A 23,992-nucleotide genomic window follows, 5' to 3' on the forward strand; every position below is an offset into this window, starting at 1 on the left:
GGAGAGAAGAACTATGTCATCCGCGAACCTGAAGTTATTCAGTCTAGCTCCTGCTATATTTAGACCTCGATTTTCCCATGCAAGTTTTTTGAAAACATCTTCCAATACCAGAGTAAAGAGCTTTGGATTAACTGGATAATTTTTCCCTTGTTAGTTCTGTTTTTTTTTTCTAATAAAAGCTTCTTTTTTTTACACCTCAAGTTACATTATTGAAGTTTTAATAGTACGAAACCCTAATTTTTCTGGTAATAAATAAGCGTATACATGTCACTTTGGGATAGTGTAGCATTATAATGCAGTTTTTTTTTAAAATCGGTTCAGTACCTACTTTTTGAGTTTATCGTAAGAAACATCCAAAATTAGTATAGACTATAAATAGATATCCAAAAAAAATTACAACAAGTAGTACAGAACTTGAAAAATCTCATTGACAAAATTGATTCCACAAGTAAGCTCAGGAGTATTTGGGATTGCCAGCAAGTAAAAAAAACAGCCAGAAGATACTATCGAAGAAGACGCGGATTGTGAAACATATCAAACGCATAAAAACACATTTTCCTAAATTATTTTCTCGTATTGATTGATTACTGTTACGATTAATCAATAATACTAAAATAAAATAAGTATTTGCCATTTTAAAGTCCCATAATATTTTGACCAGTTGCTGATTACGCTAATTAATTTTACATGGATTGGACTGATGTAAGCTGTTACTTCATTTCATTTTTCATCTTGAGAATCTAAACCAGCTTACAGCACTTTATATGATCAAAAGTACTGTACATTGTCCAATTACGACATTTATGCTTTCCCAAAAAATACAACTTTCTACTATTTCATACATTAGTGTTTTGATGTAACTGCGTTTTAGTGGTCTAAAACAAAATTTTCAAATGCTGTAACCCACTAAAACTTCTTTGCTGACTACTTTAAGAGAAGATTTTACCAAGAGAATGATAGCCTAGCCAAATATACATCATTCCCAAAGAATGGTTACTTTAGGCCAAAAGGATCATGAGTTATGATTTTTTAGTAAATTTTAAAAAGTTTTTGGCTCTGGTGTAAACTTTACACATTTTGGGTTACAGCGTTTATGCTTTCCGCCGTCGATATTGAGTAATAAGAGTCTTGTTTATGTCAACCATTTGCCTGACATACCGCAATTAAAAATTTAGAGGGTAGGTACACACACCCACTCTTTTGGTTGCTTATTTCGGGTAGATTGACTCGCGAACGCGAAGCGGTGACCCTTGACATATTAACGCCGGAATAAGAAAAGTGAAAGGATTACAGTTAGATGTATTTATTTAAAAGACGTCAATTTATTATGTCATATTTTTAGTAACTTGAAACTACAGCAGTTTATGTTTACTAGACTCATAGTACAATAATACCACTTAAGTGAGTGTTTTGAGGCAGAGAAAGGGCTTGACGAAACGGCCTTTTTTGTGAGGAAATTGACAAACTACATTCAATTACTATGAAACTCGACTGGAGCTTGCCGCAGTGCTGGAATTAGGAATAGAATTAAATAAATAGGCAGGCTCCTGGTTCATGATCACCCAACTCCTCCGGGCGCCCTCCTTTAATTTTAATTTTAAGTCTAATATTAAGTGCTATAATTAAGTCTAGAATTACGTTTTTGATTATACCCTCAGTTTCTGTTCAGGATAGTTTTATTTAATGCACATAGCTTGCTGACCCTTAACAGATGTAAAAATTACAGGAACACTGTTTAATGTTTTACCACGAATATATTTTTACAAAATGTTAGTTTTGTCAAATACTTAAATACTTTTTATAAAATAAGTGACACAGCACAGTATTAATAATAGAGTCGTAGTAAATTATCAATGAGCTTATAAATACGATAGTAACATATAATATCATTGTAAATTATATAGAGACTGATTGTGATGAATTATACTTTGTAAATCTATTATCTAATATAGGCGTCTGCACTCAAACTATGAAGATGTCATAGATTGACTTATTATTATACTAGCGTTTACTCGCGGCTTCGCACACGTAAATCATTAGATACAGCAGTTGAATTGAGATTCCGGGATTTTATCAAATTTTCGTGGGTATTCCCTAAAATTACACCATGGTTTTCACTGACGTTAAATTAAAACACCCATGCCAAATTTCATGACTCTAAACCCAGTGGTTGTTATTTCGAGATTTTATCCCTATCCCGTGGGAATATCGGGATAAAAAGTAGCCTATGTGTTCTTCCAGACGTCCAGCTACCTACATACCAAATTTCATGACTCTAAGCCCAGCGATTGTTATTTAGAAATGTTATCCGTATCCCGTGGGAATATCGGGATAAAAGTATTCTATGTTTTAATCCAGGTTATAAACTAACTATGCCAAATTTTATCTAAATCCGTCCAGCCGTTTCAGCGTGAAGAAGTAACAAACATACTCACTCACTCACAAACTCACTCACTCACAAACTTTCACATCTATAATATGACAGGCTTAGCCTAGTGTGGAACCAACGGAAACCCTACTTGTAATTTGTTTTTGCTTTTAATAAACATTTTGATTTTGGTTTTTGATATCAGGTATATAAGTAAACTACATTTCAATAGAATCTGTCAATTTTCTAGACATTCATGACACCCTAATGAGGGCACACTATATACGTCCCTGCTGATGTGATTATACTTAATCTAAAACTAAAAAGAATCAAAAAAGTATAATATGTAGTTACATTACCAAGACGAGGAGGGAAGAGGGAAGGGGAGGGGAGCCTCCGGATCTCTCACTCACCGCACGAAACACAGTAGCAAAACTACTATTTCACGCCAGTATTCTGTGGAAGTGCGGTACTAACCCGGTCGAGCCGGCCCATTTGTACTGCAGCCAGCAGGTGGTTACAGTAAGGCCACATAACTTAGAATAAATAACGTGTTAAAAAGCTTAGACCCTTAGACTGCGACTTACTTGGTAGAAGAGCTGGTACTCCGTATCCGTGAGTCTCAGAGCCACTTCTTCGGGGAAATGCAGCAGCGACTTCAGGGACATCAGCTCCTCGCAGCTGCTGTCATCAGTGAGCGATGCGCCTGGAAGGACCAGAACGTAGTAAGAACACCTATTTTTATTTGTACGAGTATAAACTTCATAATCTGCTCGCTTAGTTGTTGAAAGTCAGAATGTAGAGCCACCTTTTGGCTTATTGGTGATTGTTGGCCGGTGATACTGCGTTTTTATAACAAGCTTTTATTTAACTTGCAATGTATGTATACATACTCACTCACTCACTCACTCACTCACAAACTTTCTCATTTATAATATCAGTATATAAGTAAACTACATTTCAATAGAATCTGTCAATTTTCTAGACATTTATTTTACACTCTAATGAGGGCACACTATGTACGTCCCTGGTGATGTGATGACAGTCGAGGGCATAAATATCTATAAAGCCATAGCGTCATATCAATGTATACCGATGTATGTGTACTTATGGTTACTATTTATGGTTAGTGACATAAAGGTGTACAGATAGTTTTGACGCCTTGGTAACGTACATATATTTATGCCCTTTACTGTATGTATGTATGTGCGGGTCACATCTTGCAAGTTAAATTTTACCCACTTCCAGTGGTCAAATTGACTTGAGATTTGATATAATTATATAAATCTGGTGACAATATAATATACAGGCAGCAAAATCTTGGTAGTCCAGCCAGGGTCGTCTCCGCAGGACGAAACTCCTCAACGGTTAATTATAGCAACGACTTGAAATTTGATACGGAAATATAGTTTGGATGACAATGCATTTTTACACAAAAAAATGTACAGTCGGCAAGAAAAACTCATTTACTTAATTGGTTATTGTTGTAATATTTGTGTATAAATACTGTAATAGAGCCATCGTGGCCTATTGGTTTGACCTATCGCCCTTTAAGCAGAGGATCGTGGGTTCAAACCCCGGCTCGCACCTCTGAGTTTTTCGAAATTCATGTGCGTAATTACATTTGAAATATACCACGAGCTTTACGGTGAAGGAAAACATCGTGAGGAAGCCTGCACACACCTGTGAAGTCATTCAATGGTATGTGTGAAGTTCCCAATCCGCACTGGGCCCGTGTGGAAACTATGGCCCAAGCCCTCTCATTCTGAGAGGAGGCCTGTGCCCAGCAGTGGGAAGTAAATAGGCTGGGATGATGATGATGATGATGATGTCTGTAATAGTATATTTTTTTAATCTGTAAAATTTAGGTCAAATATGCTCACAAAACTTACATTTTAATAACTTCGGTATCCCAAGTTGGTAAAGTTCGCTAATGGCGGCCAAGTATGAAAACTTACAGTTCTTGTTTGATATTGAAATTTCTTGTTCGCGGGTCTTAGAGTATAAAACCATAGACTGGAAATTCTACTGTCAATAATCCCATTAATATTTTAAATGTGAAAGTTTTTGTTTGTTTGTTACCTCTTCACACCTAAACCGCTGAACTGATTGAGATGAAATTTACTACAATCCCCCTGGTGTTGCAGATGTTTATGGGCGGTGGTGATCTGTTACCATCAGGAGACCCACTTGCTCGTTTGCCATCCAGTGGAATAAAAAAAAAAGATAAACGAATTTAGATGTGATTTGGTACGCTGATAGCTGGATTTCTAGAATAAAATATGGGCTATTTTTAACGATATTCCCACAGCGTCGGGATTAAATATCGACATATTTCAGCAGCTAAGCTATAGTGTTTCTAACACAACACCTTGCTTCGCACCACCAAACCATTAAACCTAGCAATGAGGGTTTCTCGACAGGCGGAATATCGCTAGATGGCGTTAATATCGCGAAGTCCATTTGACGTTACAGTCTTGCTTGTGATTGGCTCATTTAGTTGTTTTACCAACCACAAACATGAGGCAAATGCAAAAGTTCGCAAAACGGACTTCACTATATTAAACTAGCAAAAAACAAACAGTGCACAGACTATAGATTATTATAGATTACCGCTACAAAATATTATGCGATGTATTATCACTCTATTAGTTTACTACTCAATGGTCGCGTCATATATTTTGCTGAACTTCGTGTTACTTTGGTATTACATCAAATGAACTTAAGATATTTATAGATAAGACATACTTCTAGTGGTCGGATTAAGTATGGCAGACAGACCTACTAAACTAGTCTATATACCAAATTTCATTAAAGCCGTTTCCCAAATGCCCGAACTGGGTCCATATCGGTTCGCATACTTATTGCAAGTCCGAATCTAATGTTTGTCAGAATGATCGTTTGTCATAACTCTTTTTTCGCCGAATCCAATAATTATTCAGAATTGTTATAAAACAAACCTAACCTAACCTGAGCATTCTATAGGTTGATCATTTAAAAAAATCAGAAAATTTTAAGGTTTCAATGGAAAAAAGTATATGGCAAACGATGATTCGGACTTAAATTACGGTATGACTTGCGAAGAGTATGCGAACATCGGCGCTCACGCCTGAAATAAATGCATAAATTTAAAAAATCGCTCGTTTAAAGATGTATACCTAAACTATGTGTAGATACGTACCATCATCGTCTTTCTCAAAACCATGCCCCGTCGAGGCACAACTCGGCCCAGGCTTGGACCCGTCTCGCATCTCACTCGCACACTATGCCTAATGAAACTATAACCACTCTACACTCAACAAAACACTACGACACTAGTTATTGATAACAACGCCATCTATGGTCCGGTAGCGGAACTGCTTGGTTCTTGATGCGGGCTCGACAAAATGGCGGCGCGTGTTTCGCGGCATTTTTTAGTTCCGCTGGTTAATCTGTAACAAGGAAATTTAGTGTTAGATTTGGTATTTTAAAGCAACAAGTACCTAATTATGTGGATTTTGAAGTTGGTAGTACAGTTGCCATTAGATATTTCGGAGCGGCTGAGGGGGCCAAAAATATCACAACATGCAGTCTTTTCTCAAGGCATGACTTATCGATATTTTTGATCACATTGCTCGCTCTGTAATAATTGATGGCGACTGTACAACAAAATTTGGGTTTATAGCATATTTCAAAAAGTTCTTGCTCGTACATTTAAATTTCGACTCCGATTTGTAAAAAAATAAGGTAGGGAGGGGAATGCAATAAGGACATTATTGTTACCTGGACCCATTGTTAATTTGCTACTTAGACCATCTTTTAAGACAAAAAGATTCTCAACCTTTGCAAGTTAAACAAAAGCTAAACAATGTAGTATGTAAAACGCTATATACACGTATGTTATATCTCACATCATGGATGTACACACATACATACAATATTTAGGGTCCTGACCTCAGAGTCAGCGCGGTGCCGAAGTCATTTATTATTTACCATCCTGTCAGAGGAGGTTTAGAGTTTAGTGAGTGACGTATGTGTTTTAAAAACGTGGATTCTGTACACTTTTTAGGGTTCCGTTGGCAAAATGTCAAAACGAAACTTATAGTCTCGCCATGTCTGTCTGTCTGTCTATCAGTCCGGCCGTCCGCGGCTTTGTTCAGAGACTATCAATGCTAGATAGCTGTAATTTTTTGTTTTGAGTCAATTTGCACTTTAAAGTTAAATATTTCGCAAAAAGATTTTCGATTTTCCACTGAATCGAAAAATTGTCTTCACAACTTGCAATAATTTAAAAATACCCATCTAACTATTATTCCCCACACTATAGGTTACACGCGAAAAAAAAAACATCCCTATTTTATGTCTAACGGAGGTACCATCAGCCAAATATGTGGTCTACCACCCTAAAGCTGATAATCGTTTGCATGTCACAAAACAATAATGCCAATAGACGTGTCTGTCAACTTGAAAGTTCGACTTTAGCGACATATTCATTTGATATAAACTTGTTTAAAAATGTATAGACTTATTTGGCCCATGGTACTTAACCCAAAAAAAAAATTTTTACCCTTTTTTTGTCATAGTTGCTACATTGTATCCGTGTTAAATTGCAGCTTTCTAACCACTGATAATCTCTGATCAAACCTGCGGACGGACACTGACATGGCGAAACTATAAGGGTTCCGTTATGCCATTTTGGCTACAGAACACGTAAGTTCGACGTTGGACCCCGGACCTAAAGTATGGAAAATGTGGTTTCAGTTAGAGAATGAGATTTTGATTGGGTGTGGCCTGTAATATGAGCAAATAATTAAAACATAGATCATTATCGTCAAAATAAACAACATTAGTTGAGCGACTTTTAAAAATAATTCGTTTTTTAATTTTTATTACACTTTAAATTTAAGATTGTTTTTTTTTAATCTTTTTGTATTTTTTATTTCAATTCCAAATTTTTACTTTTACGGTCATCCCGTAAAACCTAAATTGAAAATACAAACTGAAATAAAGATGCACAGAAAAAACAGAAAAATAAGACCATCACTGGGAATCGAACCCAGGTCCTCGGTAATCCGTACCGCGTAATGAGGGCTACGGCATAGATGTCGCTAGCGTCACTGCTTAAGCTGAGATAGATATGAGGTGCATAGGGGAAGTTCGTGTCGGTACCGTTGACCATCAGTGGTGTAGCGGTATAGCACGCGGTACGGATTACCGAGGACCTGGGTTCGATTCCCAGTGATGGTCTTATTTTTCTGTTTTTTCTGTGCATCTTTATTTCAGTTTGTATTTTCACTTTAAAGTTTATTCGAAGAAGCAATGTTAAGCGAAATGCTTGATGTTTGCAGCGTGACAGGCGACGTCAGTTGTGTTCTAGGATGGCGTACATTGATAGCAGTATTTAATTTGTATGAAAAAAGGAAAGTCTAAAGACTCCATTATTTTTAAAAGTCGCTGAACTAATGTTGTTTAGTTTGACGAGTACGATCTACGTTTTAATTATTTGCTCGTATTACAGGCCACACCCGGGAAAACATATCAAAATCTCAGGATATTTACCTGAACCACATTTTACATACTTTAGGTCCGGGGTCCTTTAATTATACTATGGTAACAGTTTTCAGCTGAAACAATCGTTAGTGATGATGTAGTTCTTTATAAAGAAGTTATCTATATTATGCTTTTACAATGCAAGTTTCGAAGCCGTGGTGGCCTAGTGGTTTGACCTATCGCCTCTCAAGCAGAGGGTCGTGGGTTCAAACCCCGGCTCGCACCTCTGAGCTTTTCGAAATTCATGTGCGGAATTACATTTGAAATTTACCACGAGCTTTGCGGTGAAGGAAAACATCGTGAGGAAACCTGCACAAATCTGCGAAGCAATTCAATGGTGCGTGTGAAATTCCCAATCCGCACTGGGCCCGCGTGGGAACTATGGCCCAAGCCCTCTTGTTCTGAGAGGAGGCCTGTGCCCAGCAGTGGGACGTATATAGGCTGGGATGATGAACAGTTTTCAGCTGAAACAATCGTTAGTGATAATGTAGTTACTTATAAAGAAGTTTTGCAAATATGCCTTTTACAATGCAAGTTTCGTCTGAGCTAGAAGAAATATGGCGCAAGCTTTTGTTCTCGAACTAGAAGTAGAAGCAGTTCAGCTGTATAAGAACTTTTTATAGTTCAGTATAAGCAAAGTTGTGTGGTTTATGCTTGGTTTATGTTATATACAGTCACCTGCATTAATATCTGCCACAGCGGAGCGTGCAAAAATATCTGACACGTCCTTCCGGCCCTAGAAATAGAGTCGTATCAGATGTTTATGCACGCTTGTATTGTGGCAGATATTGCATGGTGCTGGTGACTGTACAAGGTGTGCACTGGCCCTTAGGGAACTTTTAAGCACTTATACTTACTGTAGGAGTCTGTTGTTTTCATTATCCATAGTACAAGCTTTGCTTAGTTTGGGACTAGGTCAATTGGTGTCAAGTGTCCCATGATATTTATTTATTTATTATTTATTATTTATTGACTGTACTGTAGGACTAGGCGGTATACCGCTGGCAGGTGGTGAAACTGACCACCTGGCAGGTTAGATTGCCTTTATTATTTATAATGGTAGTATTTTTATTTTGTATGATTCTAGAATTTGACTTTAAAATAGAAGATTGACAGCGGTATACATGCCGGAGGACAGATTGCTCCCGACAGCCTGAGCGGCTGGACCTATCTATGTAATCTAATTATAAGCTCTAAAATAAAAACAGAATACTGAAGAAATATCCATTTTATTTGAACTGAGTTTAAAGTCCCGCACGTAGACCCCCATTACCTAAGCTCTTACCAAGTTACAGTCCCCAGTCCCCACAGTACTTAGGTACGGTCAAGGATTTTAACTCATGAGATACCATGGAACCTTTTCGAAGGAAAAGTCATTACGATTTTCCTTGTTAATTAATGCGATGTTGCTATGACGTTTACTGTGAAATGGTTCCATGATGGATCATGAATTAAAGTCCTTGACCGTACATAACTGATGAGTGATGATGCGGTTGCCTGCAACTCTCGCGATATCGTCTGTCCACCTAGTGGGAGGCTTGCCAACGCTTTCTACATAAGTCTTCCTAAATATCATTATAATTCATTTTTAACCCCCGACGCAGGAAGAGGGGTGTTATAAGTTTGACCGCTTTGTGTGTCCGTGTGTGTGTCTGTGGCACCGTAGCTCTTAAACGGGTGACCGATTTGAATGCGCTTTTTTATTTGAAATCAGGTTTTCTAGCGATGGTTCTTGTTTTTAAGCACACTTTTTTGTTACCAATTTTTTTTTTGATCCATACCGTGCCCTAGTTATCTATAACTGAATAGGGAGGGAGGATAGAAGACTTTAAAACCCTCACGAGCGAAGGAGGAGAATACCTTATAAAATGTAAATTTAAGCTAGATATTTATTTAAGACTACACAAAAAGTTGACAATTTTCAGTTCTCCAGAATGTATATTTTTCATTTCTCATTCTCTAAAAGTAGGTCACTATAGTCTTAAAAGGCTGGAGTAAAGTGAGTACTTTAGTCCCTAGGGAGTAAAAGTAGTTAATTTTCATTTACTTCAAGTGACTTAGATAAACTCAAACAGCCAGTACTTGCTTAGTTTTTGGCATAAAATGAGATTGTGTGTGGACCATTTTCACGAAGAAAATGTTACGTGATTAGTCTACGTGGTCTTAGTTCTATGCTTTTTCCGCATAGAAGGTGGCGCTATTCTATTTATTCCAGTTTGTGTATGGACTGCAGGCGGTAGACCTTGTGCAAGGTCCGCCCGGATTGCTACCACAATCTTGCTCGCTAATCCTGCCGTGAAGCAGCAGTGCTTGCATTGTTGTGTTTCGGCGTGGAGAGTAAGACAGCCGGTGAAATTACTGGCACGTGAGGTATCCCATCTTAGGCCTCTAGGTTGGCAACGCGTTTGCAATACCCCTGGTGTTGCAGATGTTTATGGGCGGCGGTGACCTCTTACCATCAGGAGACCCACTTGCTCGTTTGCCTTCCAGTCGTATAAAAAAAAAAAAAAAAACTATTTCACCGATGCGATTTTGTTTTATCTGTGTATGGTTGGAAAAAATACTCACTACCGCGAAAACTTTGAAATTGTTGTAGAGCAAATCATAAGCGATTAATGAGCGAGAAAAAAATAGAGTTTTCACCTCGAGCCTAAAAGTCAATATAAAGCCACGGATAAATAGACACCCTCGCTAAAGCTCGGGTGGCTAACCACCTCGGGTACATATTGGCTTATTTTAGTCCCTCGATAAAAATATACTATTGACTTTTGACTTCAAAAGATACAGCATAGAATCCCTCCACACTTAGAATATGTATGTTTGTATGAAAAGCACTTCAAGGAGGAATTACATTTCCACGAAGACTCAGTCAGGGTTATCTTTTCATGAAATACGGGGAAACTTGACATATAAAATGTATGTATATGTATTGTTGCCCTCCACCAAAGGGGTTGGATCCTTTAAATCAAGTACGAAGTCGTTTGGGCTTTAGGGAGGAGCAAATATCTGTAATCGATATCGATGTATGAATATAATAACATACGGCGTTGAAAACGACTAATCTAAATTATATAAAGCGTTATGGGTAAGTAATACGAGATATAAGAACTTATTATATATTATTCATAATATATACGCTGACTTTATATAAACTCGTTAAGTGAACGTACTAATGAACGAAAAGTATAATTTTAAAATATCTAATTTTGTAAGGTATAACGTTGTTTATATATTTTATAATATCGATTGATATAACGATCAAAGCGTATAATGATCATAACACCTAAGAATTAAAACTACTTTTACGGGTATCCCGTGAATTAAACCATGGTTTATGGTTTTTACGGTTTATGGTTTCACGGGATACCCGTAAAAGTAAAGAATTTGGAGTTGAAATAAAAAATGCAAAAAGACTCCAAAAACCAATCATATTTTTTTCTGTCACACACATAGGTAAAAAGTTAAATTGGATAACAGGAAACGGTAGAAAATGGTTCGCAAAAGAAATCACATGACAATACAATATTAAGTACCTACGTATTAAACAAATGGAAATGAGCGAATTACGTAAATCTTTTAAAGCAAACCCACAAGCGACGTAAGCCACCGAAGTAATCATAGATAATCAGCTTACAAAGTTCAAACAAATTGGTCCATAACTTATATCCAAACTAATATCAACTTCAGGGGATTAGCCCTGGTAATTCCTATATATTATTTTACTAACTTGAGTAGATAACAAAATAAATGTAGCATCCGACTATCTATAAAATTATAGCTAACTAGCTGTTGCCCGCGACTCCGTACGCATCACGGAAGAATAAAAACAAGTGGAAGTGCTATGTAGGTGCAGCGTGCGTGCCACAAGTAAGCGGTGGTACGCTTACTCGATGCCAGTCGTGTTCAACATTGCGTAGAGTATGACCACGTTTAGTAGTGTCGCGACATTCCTTGTTTTACAGTAATTATGCCGTATTACTCAATTCTGGAATGTAAAAAAGATAGCAGGAAAAAAACTTACTAATGGAGGATTACCTACGTCATCGAGTAAGCGTACCGCCCCGCTTACTTGTGGCACGCACGCTGCACCTACATAGCACTTCCACTTGTTTTTATTCTTCCGTGGTACGTATAGAATTCGTTTATTTTGTCGCGAGAACTATGCAATTTTCATGGATAACAACTATCTTTATGTCCTTCTCTGGAACTCAAACTTCAGCCGAATTTTATTTAAATCGGTTCAGCGGTTTAGACGTGATGAGGTCTAACAAACAAACAGACTTACAAACTTTCGCATTTATAATATCCACTAAATTCGGCACATGAAATAATTGAAATTCCAGAATTTTACTAAATTGCGTGTATTTTGAAAAATTACATCGTTTATTTTATAAACGTTGCATATAAACAATCTACACCAAATTTTATGTTAATGATGATAGTTGGGATTATATTATGTTGTGTGTGTGTTCGGAATTTTGATTTATACGTCTTAAATTATCTAAGGTTTATGCAGTTAAGTAGTATATCGATTTCATTGTTTGTTATTTTGTTTATTTTTGTAATAAGTTTTTGGTAAATATTTCATTTTTAATTTAAGCTTTTTATTGACTGTACTTGTATTGTCACCCAAACTACATTTGCATACCAAATTTCAAGTCGATGCCATTAACCGTTGAAGAGTTCCGTCCTGTGGAGGCGATCCTGGCTGGAGTACCAAGATGTCACTACCAGATTATTGTATTAATGAATTAAAAGAATTTCTTAGCCAACTTCAACAACAACCAAACCACACAACAAACCATACAACCAAATTTCAAGTCAATCCAACTACCGGAAGTTGGTCGAATTTAACTTGCAAGATGTGATTACAGACAGACAGATAGACAACGGGAACGGGACAGGTGGAACTAAATAAAAGCTCGTAAAATGTATGCAGTCCTGATGGTTCCAAAGGAAGACCAGCGCCGCTCGCACGGGTGGCATTCTGCTGATTTGGGACCATTTCGTGACCATGATACGTTTTTCTTAATTTTCTTTTTTGTAATTATCACGAATAGATATTTTTTCTTTCTTTCTTACAGAGCGGAGGAGCTGCTTGAACACAAGTTGTAGCATAGACGTATTAGTGTACGATTCACAACCATAACGACACATACGATTCTTCGTGTTGGCTATTTGTACTCCTACTTAATAATATTATGGTTTCTAGTGTTGTGAATAAATGTATTTTCTTTCCTTTCCCTCTAAGGTCGTGGTGAGCAAATTGTTCATAGTTCATCGATATGGAACTCCGCAAATTAACATCTGATTCAATAAATTATGAATTATCGATAAGTAAACATGGTACAACACTATGACGTAACGACCGTACTAAAAAAATACACCTCCGCAGTATATCAGCCCGGGAGCGTGATAGGGCTGGCTCACGCTTCCACTGATTTCGGCTTCTCACCTCATCATGTTGTTTGAAATAGTTTCGAGAATGGGACTGACAGCTCCTAAATTTAATATAATGAAACAGTTCAGGGGGCCTACCATGATCTTTTCATAAACGATCCAAACGCAGAGCAGTTCAATTTAGGCACCTAAACTGAATCGTCGAAATTGGTACTACGACGTTCATTTCTCAGAGCTGAGTCTCAATGGTTTACAAGTGAATGAAAGACCGATATTGCCTCTGGTCCGAAACTGAAACGCTAAGTCGCGAAAGGGATACCGCTATATGCAAACCAAATATTGTATACTAAAACCTCTTTATTTTGAAAAACCATAACTCTATGTCATTCCGTGTTCTTAGCAACCGTTGTGTTGATTACAAATAAAATGTTTACTCTGTCACTAATCCACGAGTCTCTTTTCTCACTGAAAAATTAGTTTTATGAATTAGGAGTTAAGAAGCACAATGTCGTGAGTACCTATGATAAGTTATAGAACTTGAATAAAAGTTTAAAAGTTCTTGAAATTCATTAGTTGAAAAAAAGCGATCCAAAAGAATTGACAGAATGAGTAACTTATACTGAATCGCTAAATTTGACACTGAAGCGGCTGAAGCGATTCAATTACCACTCAAGTTAAGCGTCATGGTACGAAAACCGCTTGAAGTGAGTGAATGAAAATGTCTGTATCGCTGTCGCTGAACCGTGCTTGAACTGAATCGCAAAAGTAACGTCGTGGTACGAAATAGCGATGCAGTTCAGTTTAGAGCCTAAACTGAATCGTATTAAGGGAGCCTGGTAGGCCCCCTGAAATGAATAAGTGGCTGTCAGTGTAAGTATTTAGGGAACAAATCGCTTTATTACGTACAAATACTCAAGATTCGAAAAAAGTAAAGTTCTGTAAGTAATAAAATCACAATTATGTCCCACTAATCCCACTAATATTATAAATCCGAAAGTTTGCAAGTCTGTTTAAACAACTTCATCACGTCGAAACCGCTGAACATAACCTAAACCACTGAAGGACATTAGGATAGTTTTCCTGAAAAAATGCACAGTTTCGGGATAGCGATAAACAAATTCTACACAGACGGTGTCGCGGGCAATAAGCTAGTATGTTATTAACTAACTTTTCTCGCCAAGTCGCCACACTTGTGCTACGTCTATGCAACTGTAAGAACACACACAAATCACACAAACCCAACTATCACCACCTAAGATTGCATGGTGAACGGTTGTGTTGCTCTGATGATGAATCCTGATTGAGTTCGAAACGGTCATCGGGTCATAGAATAACTTCGCCTTAGCTGGCTATCATCATAATCAGCCGAAGACGTCCACTGATGGACAAAGACTTCCCCCGTAGACCTCCAGTTGCTTCGGTTGGAATCGGCTTGTTTCCACCGTGAACCCACTTTAACCAGGTCACTCGTCCATCTCGTTGGTGGACGTCCTACGCTGCGCTTTCCACGCGCTCTCCATTCGAAAAGTTTTCGGCCCCCACGGCCATCTGTTCTCCTTATACGGGAAATACATTACGTATCCATAAAATCTACCTGCCAATCTACCTGCTATGTAAGCCATTCTAGCTAGCCTGAGTTGCCAATCTACCTGCTATGTAAGCCATTCTAGCTAGCCTGAATCAACGGCGGCAGGCTGAAAACCAGCGCTGGCAGCTTCTGAGCAAGCGCAGCATAAGCTGAGCCTGTTCCTTTTGCCACACAGTGCAAGGGACTGGCAAACGCATTTTTTATTAGTTTATTGTTTATTTGTATTGTGTGCCTATCCTGTATTGTTCATGTTGGCAAATAAATCAATCTTAATCTTAATCTAATCTTAATCTTAAATCAGACATTTCTCGGGCACCACGCATGTATCCTTTTTGGCATTTCGCCAACTTACAAACCTTATTTATATTTAAGTGTGAGCCACATCTGGCCCCTAACGATGGAAAAAGGTTTCTTGTTACCCTAAGTCATAGATAGAAGTGCCTACATACCGTAGTACGCGTATTATAGTACAGTATACGCATAGTACAGTAGTAGCATAGTACGCGGAACGAAAAGTCGAAAACATACGGTAACACATCTTCAAAGTCTACGTGGTGATGTATGTGGATGACATGATATCATACTACCACATCCTTTTGCAAGAGAAAATAATTAAAACATAGATCGTACTCGTTGAACTGAACTACATTAGTTCAGCAACTTTTTTTATTTTTTTTATTAGGTACATTGTAATGTTTATTCGAGCAATGTAAATAGTACATTACTGCAGAGGCCATGAAGTAAGGGATTGATGGACGAGTTCGGGGTAGACAGCCGAGTCGTAGACAAGGCCGGATAAAACGAGTCCAGCAATCACTGTTCTGGCCGAGGCTTGTATAGTGCTTTTCTCAAACAATGTGAGGAAATATTTAATCCATCCATCCATCCATCCATCCATCGCATTGCATCGCATCGCATCGCTTCGCATCGCTTCGCATCGCTTCGCATCGCTTCGCATCGCTTCGCATCGCTTCGCAGTATCGCAAATGCTTACAGAGTAGTGGTGGTTGGCTGTTCGTAATTTTTCCCTTGTCAGTATAATGTTAGTAAGCAAATTTAAAAAGTTAGAGCAGCGGACAATAATGGATTTTCATACATACTTCATGGCCTAGGCCAAGAAGTTATGTAGGGAGGTGGTAGGGAGCCATAAATGAGAAACTTCATGTCTCCATTTCGTGACATTAACGCATACATTTCCGAGCATGTTTGAGAAAGCAATATTTTTAATGTTTGTAACGTGACAGGCGACGCCAATTGGGCTCTGTTTGAGAAACTATGAAAATGGGAAAATCTAAAAACTCAGATGTACCTTTGGTATAATGCCGTACGCTTATTTTAATGAAAATTGCATTTTCATGTTGAATATATTCGCAAACAGATCCCCCCACTTTACGACTCTGTGAAGATCCCTGAAAAATATTTTTTTACCAACATGTAGGCATAATCCATACATAAATGCGAAAGTGTGTGTGTTTGTGTGAATGTTTGTTCGTCTTTCACGTCGAAACGGAGCGATGGATTGACGTTATTTTTGCCATAGAGATAGTTTATGGGCCAGGGAGTGACATAGGCTACTTTTTATCCCAAAAAAAATGCACAGTTCTCGAGGGAACAGTGCGCGATAACCGAATTCCACGCGGGCGAAGCCGCGGGCAAAAGCTAGTTGTTACATATATCCGTGCAAAATTACAGCTTTCTAGCACTTATAGTGTCTGAGAAAAGCCGCGGACGGACGGACAGACAGATAAAACATGGCGAAAACTATAAGGGTTCCGTTTTTGCCACGAAAACCATTAAAATCAGATGTAGCCAAACCCGAAACTTTCAGATTTAAAAAGCGTAAAGTACACTCAGTCAAGAACGGTGATAAATTGGGCTGTCGCGTTCATGACAACGAGCAGTCGGTCCCTGAAACTTAAATTGAGAATAAAAAAACCGGCCAAGAGCGTGTCGGACACGCCCAAAATGTTCCGTAGCCATTACGAAAAAATTAAGTAATATTTTTCTTAGGATTTCGTATTTTATACGGATTCTTCCAAGTTTAGGTATATTTTATACCTTAGGCTGCTATTTAAGAGTTAAAACTACTAATAATTCTCAAGCAAACTTAGCCGTTATAGTTTTCCTTGAATTTTTTCAAATTTTTCCACCTACCGGTTTAGATTTTAGAGGGGGGGGGGGACGCTCGATTTTAATGAAAATTTGCACTTTAAAGTTGAATATTTCGCAAAAAATCAATGAATCGAAAAATCGTCGTAGCAAACCCCTAATGGTTTTAAAAGACCTATCCAACGATACCCCACACTATAGGGTTGGATGAGAAAAAAAATCACCCCCACTTTACGTCTATGGGAGGTACTCCAAAAAAATTGTTTTTGAATTTTTTATTACACCATTTTGTCGGCATAGCTTACATATTATATCCGTGCAAAATTACAGCTATCTAGCATTGATAGTCCCTGAGCAAAGCCGCGGAAGGACAGATAGACAGACATGGCGAAAATATAAGGGTTCCGTTTTTGCCATTTTGGCTCCGGAACCCTAAAAAACTGAGGAGTAAAAAAGTTTGGGACTAGGTCAATTGGTGTCAAGTGTCCCGTGATATTTATTTATTTAGTAGCTTTTGCCCGCGGCTTCGCCCGCGTGGAATTCGGTTATCGCGCGCTGTTCCCCCGGGAACTGTGCATTTTTCCGGGATAAAAAGTAGTCTATGTTACTTTCTGGCCCATAAACTATCTCTATGCCAAAAATCACGTCGATCCGTCGCTCCGTTTACACGTGAAAGACGGACAAACATACAAACACACACATGTTCGCATTTATAATATTAGTATAGTATAGTATGGATAAATGCGAAAGTTTGTAACTCTGTTTGTTTGTTTGTTTATTTGTTACCTCTTCTCGTCTAAACCGCTAAACCGATTTAGATGAAATATGGTATACAGGATAGTTTGGAATAGTTCCCGCGGGATAGTGGTAAACGAATTTTACAAAAACGGAGTCGCGAGCAACCAGTTAGTATTATAATATTTTGAAGCTATAAGTACCATTTTCACAGAAAAAACAAAAAGGATAAAATAAAAAAAAAAAAAAATCTGAAAAGAAAACAAGTGTAGTGGTCTAGAACTCTTTTAAGTAACTTAAAATTCAACATTCTTCTGCTAACTTTTTTTTCAGTTTTTATTTTAAGGCAGCCAGGTTTTTTTTTTACTAGACCAAAGTTTCCCTTTAAAGGTACCCTAAAAGGGTCAGGCTGGAAGCGCCTACTCATCGATTCGCTCGGAAGTACGAGTGTACCAGTAAGTCAATTTGTACAAAGCGAATTCTATTGATTCAATTTCTAATAATGCTGGATTTCTCGATGAAAAGAAATTTGCCGTAAAATCAAACCTTTGATGCTCAAATCAGATAAACCAGAAGTTTCTGACGAAAATCATCATCATCATCATGATCGTCATCATCATCATCATGATCGTCATCATCATCATCATGATCGTCATCATCAGCAAAGGCCTCTGAGAACGTCACAATGAATGGCTCGCATACTTATTAGAAGTCCGAATGTATGTTTGCCAGAACGATCGTTTGTCATAACTCTTATTTCTCCGAATCCAATTATTGTTCAGAATTGTTATAAAACAAACCTAACTTAACCTACCTATAGTTTTCTATAGGATGACCATTTAAAAAATTCAGAAAACTGTAAGGTTTTAGTGGGAAAAAAAATATGATAAACGATGATTCGGACAAAAATTACGGTATGACTAGCGAAGAGTATGCGAACTTTGGCGCTCCCCTCAGAATAAGAGAGCTTGGGCCGTCGTTCCCACGTGTGCTCAGCGCGGATTGGCATTGACACACCCATGCATTGCTTCGCCTCACGGTGTTATCGTTAACCGTAAAAATCCTAATTAGTTTAGTTTAGTTTATTTGTTCATTCAATACATCATTACATTATAATTTACATAAATGTCAGTTATAAGAATTTGTATTGAAATCGTCCAAGGTCATAAGATTAGTAATAAATTATAAGAAATAAAATTCTAAGCATGTCATGATGTGAATGAAAACAATTAAAATTAGACTGGATTCCAAATGTAATTACATTAATTTCGTATAACGAATGTGAACCTCGAATTTGAACCCTCGATCCTATGCTTCAGAGGCCGCTGGGTCAAGCTACCACGGATTATCTCAGAGAATATCATTAAAAACCGGACAAGTGCGAGCCGGACTCGTGCACGAAAGGTTCCGTACCCTTATCTATACAACATTAGACATTAGTAAAAAAACGACAAAATAATCAAGTTTTTTGTATGGGAACTACTGTATTTTGCTCCGTGAGAACTTTTTAGCCCCAACGGCCATCTGTTCTCTGTACTAGCTCCGTGTTTTATACCGAGCTAAGGAGAGAGCTATGCTCGGAGTTTCTCTATTTTTTTTTTGGATTGTATCAGAAATGAGGAGATACGTTCAAAAACCCGCCAAGTGCGAGCCGTACCATTATCTATACAACATTTCACATTAGCAAAAAAAACACGTTTCTTGTATCGAAGCCCCCGTTAAATATTTATTTTATTTCAATTCAATTATTTATTTTTAAAGCGATTACACAACTAAAGATTCTGTGAATATTTCAAGCATCTACCTGTTGCCGTTATAAATATAAATAGAAATAGAAAATAGAAAACGTTTATTCGCATTTCGCAAATTACATAAGTACACAAAATAAAACAAGTATAAAGTAAATATTAATGACAGTATTTGCGAAATCGCGAAACGGTCTCAGCTCAGCATAGTGCTGGCCGTAGAGGCCAACGCTGGTCTTCTGCTGCGACCGCTTGGCGACTTCACGGAAGGCGACATAAATGAACAACAAATATGCAAGGAACGGTAAAACAATCACGTTTGTTGTATGGGAGCCCCTCTTAAATATTTATTTTATTCTGTTTTTTTGTATTTGTTGTTATAGCGGCCACAGTAATACATAATCTGTGAAAATTTCAAGTGTCTAACTTTTACGGCTTAAGAGATAGAGCCCTATGACAGACGGACACATAGACAGACAGCGGAGTCTCAGTAGTAGGGCTCCGTTGGCACCCTTTGGGTAAGGAACCCTAAAAATTAATTGGTATACTCTACTCTCATTCTAAATTATGGCGCAGTATAAGTACAAATAAACAACCATTAATGTGGTCCATTAATGAGTTTATATGTAAATAACAATATTTTCTTTCCTCTCTTCTCCGACGTATCGGATTTAATTTTGTTTACATCTGGGTCCTTAAAATATCAAAATATCTCGCGGAAAATGTATCTACGACTCCACCTTTAGGTATAATTAAAAAAATATAATTTAAAATGGTATAAAATCACGCAATGTGATATAGCCGGTTGCCCGCGACTTCGTCTGCGTAGAATTCATTTATCGCTATCTCGCGGGAACTGTGCAATAATCCGGGATAAAAACTACCCTATGTACTTCCCCGGGGCTCAAACTAGCTGTATACCCAATTTCATCCAAATCGGTTCAGTGGTTTAGACGTGACGAGGAAACAAACAAACAGACAGACTTACGAACTTTCGCATTTATAATTTTAGTAGGATAAATTCAAATGATATAATCACGCGCTATAATAATTTATTGACTTAACTCTATGAGTGAAAATAGCGAAAGTTTACGTTGGTGATGTTGTTGAAGAATTACCTATTTTAGTGTGTTTCAATAACGTCAAATCTAAGAACCGGCCAAGAGCGTATCGGACACGCCCGAAACAAGGTTCCGTAGCCATTACGAAAAAAATAAGTAATATTTTTCTAAGGATTTCGTATTTTATACGGAATCTTCCAAGTTTATTATGGGCTGCTATTTACTCTTAAACTACTAATAATTCTCAAACCAACTTAGCCGTTATAGTTTTCCTTGAAAGTTTGATATACTTACTGCGATCCTGAATTTTTCCACCCACCGGTTTAGATTTTAGAGGGGGGGGACGTTCGATTTTAATGAAAATTTGCACTTCAAAGTTGAATATTTCGCAAACAGATCACTGAATCGAATAATCATTGTAACAACCCCGTCATGGTTTTAAAAGACCTATCCAACAATACCCCACACTACAAGATTGGATGAGGAAAAAAAAATGACCCCCACTTTATTTGTATTAGAGCCATATTTGGCATTGGTCGAATGGAATCATGTCGTCAGTATTTTTTGAATAACTACATTCTAACCTTTCCATGCATATACATTCTTGAAGTTGCTACGTTTGTTCATAAATATAAGAACCAATTTAATGAAGTACAGCAGCTAAGTTCTCGTAAAGTCCGATCTCAGTACAGGTACAAACTACACAAACCCCCTACGCGACTAGCATTAACTTCAAAGAATTCCTACAATATGTGCATCTCAGTCTACAATAAAATTCCTGATGTGTTCAAATCTAAAAAAATAAATAATTTTAAACAATCTATTAAGATATGGCTTGCTAGAAATGTTACTATAGTATGAATGATTTCTTTAATGATGAAAGTTGACATATAATTTTACGTTATGGTATTGTATTAGCTATGATAATTTGAAACCTAGTCGTGTAAATAAATAGTTGGATAAATTGTAATGATTTTAAAAATTGTTAATTATGTCCCAGCTAAAATGTATGTACACCTGAAAAGGTAGGGTCTGGTGATACTCTATTTTCATGTATTATAATCTGCAAATGTAACCCATGTCCCACATACATCGAATAAAATTATTATTATTATTATTATAGTTATAGTTATTATTATGTCTATGGGAGGTACTCTAAAAAAATTATTTTTGAAGTTTTTACTATAGCATTTTGTCGGCATAGTTTACATATATATTCGTGCAAAATTACAGCTTTCTAGCATTGATAGTCTCTGAGCAAAGCCGCGGACGGACAGACAGACAGACAGACATGGCGAAACTATAAGAGTTCCGTTTTTGCCATTTTGGCTCCGGCACCCTAAAAACAGAGACGAAACTCCGTTCGTAAATTGGTAATAAAAAAATTAAACAAAAAAAATATATATTTTTTAATTGCGTATAATGTACCTACTCTATATTCATGTGTGTTTTCCTGCATTTATTTATGATTATTTATTTTGTTTTCTTTGTTTTTGTTTTTGTTGTGTATAGTTGTGTCAATTTTTATTAGGATTGGTTATTTGGATTCTTTTTGTATTTTTTTATTTCAACTTCAAATTTGTTACTTTTACATTTAATTTTTATTGCATATTTGTGTCTCTATGTTAGTGAACAAAAGTCTTCTTTCTTTCTTTATATTATAGCTGCGGACGCGGCTGCAGCAGGGCTACTACGAAAATTGAAGTTCGTATCGTAGTGTCCTTCTCACTCTCGTAATAAATAATATAAGTGTCGGCGGGACGGTACGATAAGAACATCGATTTTCGTATTTCGTAGTAGCCCTGCAGGTACAATCCTATGCACGCGACGCGCAGTTAGCGCTGCCCATACTGTTATTCCAATAGGCGTGCAGGTTAGGACCTTGTGCAAGGTCCGCCTGGATTGCTACCACCATCTTGCTCTCTAATCCTGCCGTGAAGCAGCAGTGCTTGCACTGTTGTGTTTCGGCGTGGAGAGTAAGACAGCCGGTGAAACTACTGGCACTTAAGGTATCCCATCTTAGGCCTCTAGGTTGGCAACGCATCTGGTGTTGCAGATGTTTATGGGCGGTGGTGATCTCTTACCATCAGGAGACCCACTTGCTCGTTCGCCATCCAGTCGAATAAAAAAAAGGCGTCCACCCGTCCGTACAAGCGGCAGCTAGCGGCCCTGTTAGTTTATTTGCGTATAAAACGTGATCCGGACACAAACCCGGACATTACTCACCCAAATCACCCAAGGGTTGTTGGAGTTGCCATAAATTACGCCCGCGCCACCCTGGCACTCTGGCACCTTCTGACGTTAGTACAAACCCAAACTATTGGGACAAATTGAACAACAAACGTTTGAAATATACCTCACGTTTTAAACTTTTACGACTCTCATTAATCCTGCTACTTTGGTACTTACTCCTCATCATCATCATCATCCCAGCCTATATACGTCCCACTGCTGGGCACAGAAATCCTCTCAGAACAAGAAGGCTTGGGCCATACTTACTCTTATTAAATACTAATATTATAAATGCGAAAGTTTGTGTGTGTGTGTGTGTGTGTGTGTGTATGTTTATTACTCGTTCACCCTGAAACGGCCGAATGAATTTGGTTCAAATTTAGTATGTAGATAGCTGGTTCTCTGGAATAGCACATAGCTACTTTTAACCTGGGCACAGGCCTTCTCTCAGAATGAGAGGGCTTGAGCCGTAGTTCCTACGCTGTTAGTATAAAAAGAGACAAGTAAAATAGCGCTTTACAGCCTCCTTGCAGAATAAACGTTTGGATTTTGATGTTTTTTTTTTATTTAAACGGCTCAACTCACTATAAGCCAGGAACGGCCCGACTTGTTTCGATCACTTCGGAAGATCTTTGTCATAGGTGCATAGGTTCATGATAATAATAATTGATGGTTACTTTATAAATACATGAAAATTAAACAAAAATAATAATTCGGGACACAGACAAAATTAAAAAAAAACCGGCCAAGAGCGTGTCGGACACGCCCGAAATAGGGTTCCGTAGCCATTACGAAAAAATAAGTAATATTTTTCTAAGGATTTCGTATTTTATACGGAATCTTCCATATTTTAGGTATATTTAATACTTAGGCTGCTATTAATCTCTACTAATAATTATTATATATTACTAATAATTCTCAAGCAAACTTAGCTGTTATAGTTTTCCTTAAAAGTTTGATATAGTTACTACCATCTTGAATTTTTTCAAATTTTTCCACCCACCGCTTTAGATTTTAGAGGGGGGGGAGGCTCGATTTTAATGAAAATTTGCACTTTAAAGTTGAATATTTCGGAAACAAATCACTGAATCGAAAAATCGTCGTAGCAAAACCCCTAATGGTTTAAAAGACCTATCCAACGATATCCCACACTATAGGGTTGGGTGGGAAAAAAAATCACCCCCACTTCACGTCTATGGGAGGAAGGTACCCTAAAAAAGTTTTT

The 23,992-nt window shown here is 37.5% G+C and overlaps 1 protein-coding gene across 1 annotated transcript in view; it reads right to left on the bottom strand.

Annotated features, from left to right (window-relative positions):
• LOC141443095 (1-phosphatidylinositol 4,5-bisphosphate phosphodiesterase epsilon-1-like) overlaps positions 1 to 23,992 on the bottom strand; it is a 392,276-nt gene that overhangs the window by 173,567 nt on the left and 194,717 nt on the right. Inside the window, 2 exon segments of the mRNA XM_074108307.1 lie at positions 2,956 to 3,074; positions 5,550 to 5,799. Coding sequence (XP_073964408.1) covers positions 2,956 to 3,074; positions 5,550 to 5,619 — 189 coding nt within the window. The 5' untranslated portion in view covers positions 5,620 to 5,799.

Source organism: Choristoneura fumiferana, chromosome 26, assembly GCF_025370935.1.
Source record: "Choristoneura fumiferana chromosome 26, NRCan_CFum_1, whole genome shotgun sequence".
NCBI classification, from domain to species: Eukaryota; Metazoa; Arthropoda; class Insecta; order Lepidoptera; family Tortricidae; genus Choristoneura; species Choristoneura fumiferana.